Source organism: Podarcis tiliguerta (assembly GCF_965153285.1).
Source record: "Podarcis tiliguerta genome assembly, chromosome: Z".
NCBI classification, from domain to species: Eukaryota; Metazoa; Chordata; class Lepidosauria; order Squamata; family Lacertidae; genus Podarcis; species Podarcis tiliguerta.
The window spans coordinates 606271-618891 of NC_139553.1; the positions used below are offsets into that span (position 1 = coordinate 606271).

Genomic DNA, 12621 nt, shown 5'->3' on the forward strand with positions numbered 1-12621 from the left:
CTGTTATTTATTTTCTTTCTAATTTATTTTATTTATTCTATCTTATTTATTTTCTTTTTAATTTATTTTATTTGTTCTATCTTTATTTTCTTTTTAATTTATTTTATTTATTCTATCTTATTTATTTTCTTTATTCTGTTATTTATTTTCTTTCTATTTTATTTATTCTGTTATTTATTTTCTTTTTAATTTATTTTATTTGTTCTATCATATTTATTTTCTTTATTCTGTTATTTATTTTCTTTTTAATTTATTTTATTTATTCTATCTTATTTATTTTCTTTATTCTGTTATTTATTTTCTTTCTATTTTATTTATTCTGTTATTTATTTTCTTTTTAATTTATTTAATTTATTCTATCTTATTTATTTTCTTTATTCTGTTATTTATTTTCTTTCTAATTTATTTTATTTATTCTGTCTTCTTTATTTTATTTATTCTGTTATTTATTTTCTTTTTAATTTATTTTATTTACTCTATCTTATTTATTTTTAATTTACTTTATTTATTCTATCTTATTTATTTTCTTTTTAATTTATTTCATTTATTCTATCTTATTTATTTTCTTTTTAATTTATTTTATTCAATCTATGCTATGTTTATTTATTCTATCTTATTTATTTTCTTCTTAATTTATTTTATTTGTTCTGTTATTTATTTTTAATTTATTTTATTTACTCTATCTTATTTATTTTTAATTTATTTCATTTATTCTATCTTATTTTTAATTTATTTTATTTATTCTGTTATTTATTTCTAATTTATTTTATTTATTCTATCTTATTTATTTAAATTATTTATTCTGTTATTTTCTTTTTCTTTTATTTATTCTATGTTATGTTTATTTATTCTATCTTATTTATTTTCTTTTTAATTTATTTTAATTGTTCTATCTTACTTATTTTCTCTTTATTTTATTTATTCTCTTACGATTATTTCTCCCTAATTTAAATCATTTGACATTAATATACGATTATTTCCTCCTGATTTAAATATTTTATTATTCAAATCATTTGACATTAATGTACGATTATTTCCTCCTAATTTAAATATTTTATTATTCAAATCATTTGACATTAATATACGATTATTTCCTCCTAATTTAAATATATTATTATTATTATTATTATTATTATTATCATCATGATCATACATTAAATACATTTAAATAAATTTAACATTAATTTACATAAATTTAAATATATTATTAATATTATTATACATTAATATTCAATTATTTCCATTTCCCAGAACCACCCGCACGGACTCAACCAGGCCTGGCGCTGGTTGGCCCAGACTTTGAACGCGGAGCCATTTCCCGACGTGACGGCCACCATCCTCTTCGACTTCCTGGAGGTGGGCCCCGGGGCAGGAAGTGGGGGAGGGGAGGGCACTTCCTGTTTCCTGGAGGTGGGATCGGGGGGAGAGGAGGGATTTCCCATTTCCTGTTTGCTTTCCCATTTCCAGTTTCCCATTTCCTGTTTCCTGGAGGTGGGATCTGGGGGGAGAGATTTCCCATTTCATGTTTCCTTTCCCATTTCCTCTTTCCTTTCCCATTTCCTGTTTCCTGGAGGTGGGATCTGGGGGGAGAGGAGGGGAGGGATTTCCGGTTTCCTTTCCCATTTCCTGTTTCCTTTCCTGTTTCCTGGAGGTGGGATCTGGTGGGAGAGGAGGGGAGGGATTTCCCATTTCCTGTTGCCTTTCCTGTTTCCTGTAGGTGGGACCCAGGTGTCCGGGGCAGGAAGTGGGGGAGGGGAGGGCACTTCCTGTTTCCTGGAGGTGGGATCTAGGGGAGAGGAGGGGAGGGATTTCCTGTTTCCTTTCCCATTTCTTGCTTCCTTTCCCATTTCCTGTTTCCCATTTCCTGTTTCCTGGAGGTGGGATCTGGGGGGAGAGGAGGGGAGGGATTTCCTGTTTCCTTTCCCATTTCCTGGAGGTGGGATGGGACCCAGGCGTTCAGGAGGGGAGGGCACTTCCTGTTTCCTGGAGGTGGGATCTGGGGGGAGAGGAGGGGAGGGATTTCCCATTTCCTGTTTCCTTTCCCATTTCCTGTTTCCTTTCCCATTTCCTGTTTCCTGGAGGTGGGATGTGACCCAGGCGTTCGGGAGGGGAGGGGATTTCCTGTTTCCTGTTGGTTTCCTGGAGGTGGGACCCAGGGGTCCAGGATTTCCTGTTTCCTGGAGGTGGGACCCAGGGGTCTGGGCAGGAAGTGAGGAATGGTGGATTTCCTTTTCCTGGAGGTGGGACCCAGGCGTCCGGGGCAGGAAGTGGGGCAGGGGAGGGCACTTACTCTTTCCTGGAGGTGGGATCTGGGGGAGAGGAGGGGAGGGATTTCCCATTTCCTGTTTCCTTTCCCATTTCCTGTTTCCTGGAGGTGGGATCTGGGGGGAGAGGAGGGGAGGGATTTCCCATTTCCTGTTTTCTTTCCCATTTCCTGTTTCCTTTCCTGTTTCCTGGATGTGGGATGGGACACAGGCGTTCAGGAGGGGAGGGCACTTCCTGTTTCCTGGAGGTGGGATCTGGGGGGAGAGGAGGGGAAGGAGTTCCCATTTCCTGTTTCCTTTCCCATTTCCTGTTTCCTGGAGGTGGGATGGGACCCAGGCAGTCGGGAGGGGAGGGGACTTCCTGTTAGTTTCCTGGAAGTGGGACCCAGGCGTCTGGGGCAGGAAGGGGAGGGCATTTCCTGTTTCCTGCAGGTGGGATCTGGGGGGAGAGGAGGGGAGGGATTTCCCCTTTCCTCTTTCCTTTCCCATTTCATTTCCCATTTCCTGTTTCCTGGAGGTGGGATCTGGGGGGAGAGGAGGGGAGGGATTTTTCATTTCCTGTTTCCTTTCCCATTTCCTGTTTCGTGGAGGTGGGATCTGGGGGGAGAGGAGGGGAGGGATTTCCCATTTCCTGTTTCCTTTCCCATTTCCTGTTTCCTTTCCCATTTCCTGTTTCCTGGAGGTGGGATGGGACCCAGGCGTTCGGGAGGGGATTTCCTGTTTCCTTTCCCATTTCCTGTTTCCTGGAGGTGGGATGGGACCCAGGCGTTCGGGAGGGGAAGGGGTTTCCTGTTTCCTGTTGGTTTCCTGGAGGCGGGACCCAGGCGTCCAGGATTTCCCATTTCCTGGAGGTGGGACCCAGGCGTCCGGGGCAGGAAGTGTGGTAGGGGAGTGCATTTCCTGTTTCCCGGAGGTGGGATCTGGGGGGAGAGGAGGGGGGGATTTCCCATTTCCTGTTTCCTTTCCCATTTCCTGTTTCCTGGAGGTGGGATAGGACCCAGCCGTTCAGGAGGGGAGGGCACTTCCTGTTTCCTGGAGGTGGGATCTGGGGGGAGAGGAGGGGAGGGATTTCCCATTTGCTGTTTCCTTTCCCGTTTCCTTTCCCATTTCCTGTTTCCTTTCCCATTTCCTGTTTCCTGGAGGTGGGATGGGACCCAGGCGTTCGGGAGGGGAGGGGATTTCCTGTTGGTTTCCTGGAGGTGGGACTCAGGCGTCCCGGGAGGAAGTGAGGAATGGTGGATTTCCCTTTCCTGGAGGTGGGACCCAGGTGTCCGAGGCAGGAAGTGAGGGAGGGGAGGGCATTTCCTGTTTCCTGGATGTTGGATCTGGGGGGAGAGGAGGGGAGGGGATTTCCCATTTCCTGTTTCCTGGAGGTGGGATGGGACCCAGGCGTCCGGGAGAGGAGGGGATTTCCTGTTTCCTGGAGGTGGGACCCAGGCGTCCGGGAGGGATCAGGAGGTCTTCCATTTCCTGTTTCCTGTTATTATTGTTGTATTGATCATTCTTGTTATTCTTGCTGCATTATTAATAATTATTTATTATTATTTATTATTATTATTATTATTATTATTGATAATAATAATTATTTGCCATGAAAGTCTACCAGGCCCAATTTGGGAAGACGATCATCTTGATTTTTAGGACTGTTGTTTTATTATTGTCGTATTTATCATGATATTCTTGCTGCAATAATAATAATAATAATAATAATAATAATAATAATAATAATAATAATAGATTATTATTATTATTAATTATTTGCCATGAATGTCTACCAGGCCCAATTTTGGAAGATGATCATCTTGATTTTTATTACTGTTTTATTATTGTATTGATCATTCTTGTTATTATTGCTGCATTATTATTATTAATAATAATAATTATTAATTATTATTAGGTCTGCGGCAACGCTCTCATGAAAGTCTACCAGGCCCAATTTTGGAAGATGATTATCCTGATCAGAGAGGAATATCTGCCCAGGTATCACATCTATAATAATATAATATTATAATATTTAATATAATTATAATTATAATTTATAATATAATTTGCCTGTTTTTTCATTTACTGTTTTATTTATATTTATATTTACTATTTTATTTATATTTTTCATTTACTATTTTATTTATATTTTCATTTTTATTTACTATATTTAAATTTATATTTATTTATATTTATTATTTGTTTACTACTTTATTTATATTTTTCATTTACTATTTTATTTCTATTTCTGTTTTTCCTTTACTATTTATTTACTATTTTATATTTATATTTACTATATTTATATTTTTCATTTACTATTTTATTTCTATTTCTATTTTTCCTTTACTATTTATTTACTATTTTATATTTATATTTATATTTACTATATTTATATTTTTCATTTACTATTTTATTAATATTTATATTTTTCATTTCCTATTTTATTTATATTTATATTTATATTTGCTATTTATTTGCTATTTTATTTATATTTTTCATTTCCTATTTTATTTATATATTTTTAATTTACTGTTTATTTCCTATTTTATTTATATTTATATTTTTCATTTACTATTTTATTTATATTTATATTTTCATTTACTATTTATTTACTATTTTATTTATATTTATATTTTTCATTTCCTATTTTATTTATATTTATATTTTCATTTACTATTTATTTACTTTTTTATTTATATTTTTCATTTACTATTTATATCTATATTTTTCATTTACTATTTATTTACTATTTTATTTATATTTTTATTTACTATATTTATATTTATATTTACTATTCTATTTATATTTATATTTTTCATTTATTTATTTATATTTTCATTTTTATTTACTATATTTGCATTTTCATTTACTATTTATTTACTATTTTATTTATATTTTTCATTTCCTATTTTATTTATATTTATATTTATTTTTACTATTTATTTCCTATTTTATTGATATTGATATTGATATTTTTACTATATTTATATTTCCTATTTTATTGATATTTTTCATTTCCTATTTTATTGATATATATTTTATTTATATTTATATTTTTTCCCTTGATTTTCTTTCATTCATTCATTTATTTTGATTTATTTCCTTTCGTTTTGCCCTTTCGCAACCTTTCAAATCTCCCACTTGATCCCTGCAGGATCGAAGAGATCACCAGCGCCGGGCAAATGGGATCCTTCATCCGGCTGAGGCAGTTTCTGGAGGTAAAATTATTGCAAATGATTTGCAAATTCTTTTTGCATTCGAAATTTTTGCATATAAAATTATTATTATAATATATAATAATTAATATTATATAATATAGAATAACATATATAATTATAATATAATATAATATTATAATACCTTATAATATCATAAGGAATGTCAAGCAGTATAGGAATGAACTTATAATAATTGTAATAATAATAATAATTATTATTATTATTATTTGCAAATTCTTCAAAATTTTTGCATTCCAGATTTGTGCATTCCAAATTACTGCATATAATAATAATAATTTTCTATGCAAAGAATGAATTTGCATTTCATTATTTGCACTCTTGCACCGTTCTCCAAATTTGTAGAATTTTCCGTTTGCAAAAAAGCAATATTATAATATTATAAGTAATAATATTATAATTATTACTATAATTATTAGTATAATTATTACTATAATACTTATAAAACAGGGGTTGCGGAAGGAGGGATTTTAAGGGGGTTCTGGGATTATAATAATAATAAGAATAATAAGAATAATAAGAATACTAAGAATAATAATAATATTAAGAATAATCATATTCTTATAAGAATAGTAAGAATAAGAATAAGAATATGAGTAAGAATAGTTATATTTCCATATAATAATAATAATATTATTATTATAGTTATTATTATAAGTATAATATTATAATTACATAATATAATTATAATATTATAAGTAATTTTATAATTATTATAATATATTATTATAATTATAATTATTACTATAATACTTATAAAACGAGTTGCCGAAGGAGGGATTTTAAGGGGCTTCCGGGATAATAATAATAATAATAATAATAATAGAATAAGTATAGTAAGAATAAGAATAGGAGTAAGAATAAGTATTTCAATAATAGTAGTAGTAGTAGTAATAATAATAATAATAATAATAATAATGATTTTAAGGGGGTTCCGGGATTAGAATAATATTAAGGAAGAATAAGAGTAATGATAATTATTATTATAAGTATTACTATAATTAGAATAATAATAATAATAATAATAATAATAATAATAATAATAATAATAATAATATTCCTCTCTCCCCAGGAATGTTTGCGGCGCAACGAAATCCCCCTCCCCAAAGGATTCCTGCCCCCGTCCTTCTGGAGGTCGTGACTCCGCCCCCCGAATTTTCCGGAACCTTCCGGGGTCGTTTCCGGGGAAACGGGAAGAAAAATCCAGAATTCCCCCAATTTCTGCTTCTGGGTCTGCAAATCCTGATTATTCTGATTATTCAGATTTATGCAAATTGGTCTATTGGGGGGGGGACAAATTGTCCTCAAAAGGCGTAATGGGAATAATTCCGATTATTCAAATTTATTCAGATTTGTCTATTTTGGGGGGGGAGACAAATTGTCCTCAAATTATTCCGATTATTCAAATTTATTCAAATTTGTCTATTTTTTGGGGGGGACAAATTGTAAGCAAAAGCTGCAATGGGAATTATTCCAGTTATTCCAATTTATTCAAATTTGTCTATTTTGGGGGGAGGCAAATTGTCCTCAAAAGGTGCAATGGGAATTATTCCGATTATTCAAATTTATGCAAATGTGCCTATTTGGGGGGGGACAAATTGTCCTCGATTTCTGAACCGTCCTAAATTTAAAAATGAAATTTAAATTTATTTCTTAAATTTGAGTTTAATTTTTACCTTTGATCCTTTCAGAAATTATTTTAAAATTCAATTTATTTTTTTTATTTAATCCTTTAATTAAATCTGAATTTGAGTTTTACATTGGATCCTTGAAAAATATCATTTTAAATTTAAATTAAATGTTGTCTATTTTGGGGGGGGACAAATTGTCCTCAAATTATTCCGATTATTCAAAGTTATTCAAATTGGTCTATTTTAGGGGGGACAAATTGTCCTCAAAAGGCGTAATGGGAATTATTCCGATTATTCAAATTTATTCAAATTTGTCTCTTTTTGGGGGGGGGACAAATTGTCCTCAAAAGGTGCTAAAGGGAATTATTCCGATTATTCAAATTTATGCAAATATGTCTATTTTGGGGGGGACAAATTGTCCTCAAAAGGTGCAGTGGAAATTATTCCAAATATTCAAATTTATTCAAATTTGTGTATTTTGGGGGAGGGACAAATTGTCCTCAAAAGCTGCAATGGGAATTATTCCGATTATTCAAATTTATTCAAATTTGTCTATTTTTTGGGGGGGACAAATTGTCCTCAAAAGCTGCAATGGGAATTATTCCGATTATTCAAATTTATTCAAATTGGTCTCTTTCCGAACCGTCCTCAATTTAAAAATGAAATTTAAATTTATTTCTTGAATTTAGTAATTAAACTTGAGTTTGATTTTTACCTTTGATCCTTTCAGAAATCATTATAAAATTTATAATTTTATTTCAATTTGAATTGGATTTAATTAAATTTGAATTGGATTTTCAAATTCTTTAATTAAAGTCGAATTGGATTTTCAAATTCTTTTAATTAAAGTTGAATTGGATTTTCAAATTCTTTAATTAAAGTTGAATTGGATTTTCAAATTCTTTAATTAAAGTTGAATTGGATTTTCAAATTCTTTAATTAAAGTTGAATTGGATTTTCACATTGGATCCTTGGAAAAAATCAATTTAAATTTAAATTCAATGTAAGTTTCATTTTTTAATTTGGTGCTTTAACAATTAAATGTCAATTTCATCGTTAAATTTGGTCCTTTAATCATTAAATGTCAATTTAAATTTCATAAATGTCAATTTAAATGTCAATTTAAATTTCATAAATGTCCATTTAAATGTCAATTTAAATTTCATAAATGTCAATTTAAATGTCAATTTAAATTTCATCAATGTCAATTTAAATGTCAATTTAAATTTCATCAATGTCCATTTAAATGTCAATTTAAATTTCATCAATGTCAATTTAAATGTCAATTTAAATTTCATCGTTTCACAATTGAGTTATTTCATAATTAATTGTATCCGTCGGACTTGGAAGGAAATAAAGGAATTTTTATGGATTTTTATGGATTTTCGGAACCGCTTGGAATATTGAAATGGAAGTTTCCGGAAGCCGACGTTTCTGCGGATTTCCGGAGGGTTCCGGAAGGAGGGATTTGAAGGGGATCCCGGAAGGAGGGATTTCCAGAGGATTCCGGAAGGAGGGGTTTCAAGGGGATCCCGGGAGTTGAAGGGGATCCCGGGATTTGAAGGGGATCCCGGAAGGAGGGATTTCCAGAGGATCCCGGAAGGAGGGGCTTGAATGGGATTTCTAGGGGATCCCGGAAGGAGGGATTTGAAGGGGATCCCGGAAGGAGGGATTTCCAGAGGATTGAGGAAGGAGGGGTTTCAAGGGGATCCCGGGAGTTGAAGGGGATCCCGGGATTTGAAGGGGATCCCAGAAGGAGGGATTTCCAGAGGATCCCGGAAAGAGGGATTTGAATGGGATCCCAGGATTTCAAGGGGATCCCGGAAGGAGGGATTTCCAGAGGATCCCGGAACGAGGGATTTCAAGGGGGTTCCGGGATTTGAAGGGGATCCCGGAAGGAGGGATTTCCGGAGGATTCCGGAAGGAGGGATTTCAAGAGGATCCCGGAAGGAGGGATTTCAAGGGGATCCTGGAAGGAGGGATTTGAAAGGGATCCCAGAAGGAGGATCCCGGAAGGAGGGATTTCAAGCGGATCCTGGAAGGAGGGATTTGAAGGGGATCCCGGAAGGAGGGATTTGAAGGGGGTCCCGGAAGGAGGGATTTCAGGGGGATCCCGGAAGGATAGATTTCAAGGCGATCCCGGAAGGAGGGATTTCAAGGGGATCCCAGGATTTGAAAGGGATCCCAGACGGTGGGATTTCCAGAGGATTCCGGAAGGAGGGATTTCAAGGGGATCCCAGAAGGAGGGATTTCAAGGGGATCCCGGAAGGAGGGATTTCAAGGGGATCCTGGGATTTGAAGGGGATCCCGGAAGGAGGGATTTCAGGGGGTTCCAGAAGGAGGGATTTCCAGAGGATTCCGGAAGGAGGGATTTCAAGGGGATTCCGGAATGAAGGATTTCAAGGGGATCCCAGGATTTCAAGGGGATCCTGGAAGGAGGGATTTCAAGGGGGTTCCAGATCCTGGATCTCATTCCAGATCTTGGAAGGAGGGATTTCAAGGGGATCCCGGAAGGAGGGATTTGAAGGGGGTCCCGGAAGGAGGGATTTCAGGGGGATCCCGGAAGGATAGATTTCAAGGCGATCCCGGAAGGAGGGATTTCAAGGGGATCCCAGGATTTGAAAGGGATCCCAGACGGTGGGATTTCCAGAGGATTCCGGAAGGAGGGATTTCAAGGGGATCCCAGAAGGAGGGATTTCAAGGGGATCCTGGGATTTGAAGGGGATCCCGGAAGGAGGGATTTCAGGGGGTTCCAGAAGGAGGGATTTCCAGAGGATTCCGGAAGGAGGGATTTCAAGGGGATTCCGGAATGAAGGATTTCAAGGGGATCCCAGGATTTCAAGGGGATCCTGGAAGGAGGGATTTCAAGGGGGTTCCAGATCCTGGATCTCATTCCAGATCTTGGAAGGAGGGATTTCAAGGGGATCCCAGAAGGAGGGATTTGAAGGGGGTTCCGGGAGGAGTGATTTCAAGGGGATTCCGGAAGGAGGGATTTGAAGGGGATTCCGGAAGGAGGGATTTGAAGGGGATCCTGGGATTTGAAAGGGATCCCGGAAGGAGGGATTTCCAGAGGATTCCGGAAGGAGGGATGTCAAGGGGATCCTGGAGGGATTTCAAGGGGATCCCGGAAGGAGGGATTTCAAGTGGGTTCCGGAAGGAGGGATTTGAAGGGGATCCCAGGATTTCAAGGGGATCCCGGAAGGAGGGATTTCAGGTGGATCCCGGAAGGAACGATTTGAAGGGGATCCCGGAAGGAGGGATTTCAAGGGGATCCCGGAAGGAGGGATTTCAAGGGGATCCCGGAAAGATAGATTTCAAGGGGATCCTGGAAGGAGGGATTTGAAGGGGATCCCGGAAGGATTCCAAGGGGATCCCAGGATTTGAAGGGGGTTCCAGGAGGAGGGATTTCAAGGGGATCCCGGAAGGAGGGATTTCCAGAGGATCCCGGAAGGAGGGATTTCCAGAGGATCCCGGAAGGAGGGATTTCAAGGGGATCCCGGAAGGAGGTATTTCCAGGGGGATCCCGGAAGGAGGGATTTCAAGGGGATCCCGGAAGGAGGGATTTCAAGGGGGTTCCAGATCCTGGATCTCATTCCAGATCCTGGAAGGAGGGATTTCAAGGGGGTTCCAGAAGGATAGATTTCAAGGGGATCCTGGAAGGAGGGATTTCCAGAGGATCCCGGAAGGAGGGATTTCAAGGGGGTTCCAGAAGGGTAGATTTCAAGGGGATCCCGGAAGGATAGATTTGAAGGGGATCCTGGGATTTGAAGGGGATCCCGGGAGGGATTTGAAGAGGGTTCCGGAAGGAGGGATTTCAAGGGGATCCCAGAAGGAGGGATTTGAAGGGGATCCCGGGATTTGAAGGGGATCCTGGAAGGAGGGATTTGAAAGTGGTTCCGGAAGGATAGATTTCAAGGGGATCCCGGAAGGAGGGGTTTCAGGGGGGATCCCGGAAGGAGGGATTTCAGGGGGGTTCCAGAAGGAAGGTTTTAAAGAGGATCCCGGAAGGAGGGATTTGAAGGGGATCCCGGAAGGAGGGATTTGAAGGGGATCCCGGGATTTGAAGGGGATCCCAGGATTTGAAAGGGATCCCGGAAGGAGGGATTTCCAGAGGATTCCGGAAGGAGGGATTTGAAGGGGATCCCGGAAGGAGGGATTTGAAGGGGATCCCGGAAGGAGGGATTTGAAGGGGATCCCGGAAGGAGGGATTCCAAGGGGATCCCAGAAGGATAGATTTCAAGGGGGTTCCGGGATTTCCAGGGACCCAGGCATCCGGGAGGGGAGGGGACTTCCTGTTTCCCCTTTCTGGCTTCCTGTTTCCTGGAGTGGGAAGGGAGCCATCTAGGAATGTCAGCTCTATGATCCGGGAGAGAAGAGCCTCCACTTCCTGTTTAAGAAACTCCGCCCCCTATATAATGAAGATAGGGACCTCCTCTTCCTCCCTCTAGAATGGAAATAGAGACCTCCTCTTCCTCCCTCTAGAAGGAAAGTAGAGACCTCCTCTTCCTCCCTCTAGAAGGAAAATAGAGACCTCCTCTTCCTCCATCTAGAAGGAGAATAGAGACCTCCTCTTCCTCCCTCTAGAAGGAAAGTAGAGACCTCCTCTTCCTCCATCTATAAGGAAAGTAGAGACCTCCTATTCCGCATTCTGCCATGAAAATAGAGACCTCCTCTTCCTCCCTCTAGAATGTAAATAGAGACCTCCTATTCCGCATTCTGCCATGAAAATAGTGACCTCCTATTCCGCATTCTGCCATGAAAATAGAGACCTCCTCTTCCTCCCTCTAGAATGTAAATAGAGACCTCCTATTCCGCATTCTGCCATGAAAATAGTGACCTCCTCTTCCGCATTCTGCCATGAAAATAGAGACCTCCTCTTCCTCCCTCTAGAATGAGAATAGAGACCTCCTCTTCCACATTCTGCCATGAAAATAGAGACCTCCTATTCCACATTCTGCCATGAAAATAGAGACCTCCTCTTCCACATTCTGCCATGAAAATAGAGACCTCCTCTTCCACATTCTGCCATGAAAATAGAGACCTCCTCTTCCACATTCTGCCATGAAAATAGAGACCTCCTCTTCCCCCCATATAATGGAAATAGGGACCTCCTCTTCCTTCCTCTTCAATGAAAATAGGGACCTCCTATTCCCCATTCTGCAATGAGAATAGAGACATCCTAGGAGCATCCCTGCCGATGTTAGGGACCTCCTAGAACGTTCCCTCCGACGTTCCTCCCATTAAATAGAGACCTCCTATTCCGCATTCTGCCATGAAAATAGAGACCTCCTATTCCAAATTCTGCCATGAAAATAGAGACCTCCTCTTCCTCCCTCTATAATGGAAATAGAGACCTCCTATTCCGCATTCTGCCATGAAAATAGAAACCTCCTATTCCGCATTCTGCCATGTAAATAGAGACCTCCTCTTCCACATTCTGCCATGAAAATAGAGACCTCCTCTTCCGCATTCTGCCATGAAAACAGAGACCTCCTCTTCCTCCCTCTA

The 12621-nt window shown here is 38.2% G+C and overlaps 1 protein-coding gene across 1 annotated transcript in view; it reads left to right on the forward strand.

Annotated features, from left to right (window-relative positions):
- LOC310669395 (mRNA export factor GLE1-like) overlaps positions 1-6686 on the forward strand; it is a 47091-nt gene extending 40405 nt beyond the window's left edge. The window contains exons 12-15 of the mRNA XM_083423237.1: positions 1252-1356; positions 4162-4244; positions 5401-5464; positions 6555-6686. Coding sequence (XP_083279363.1) covers positions 1252-1356; positions 4162-4244; positions 5401-5464; positions 6555-6623 — 321 coding nt within the window. The 3' untranslated portion in view covers positions 6624-6686. The remainder of the gene's footprint in view (positions 1-1251; positions 1357-4161; positions 4245-5400; positions 5465-6554) is intronic.
- Positions 6687-12621: the final 5935 nt, after the last annotated feature.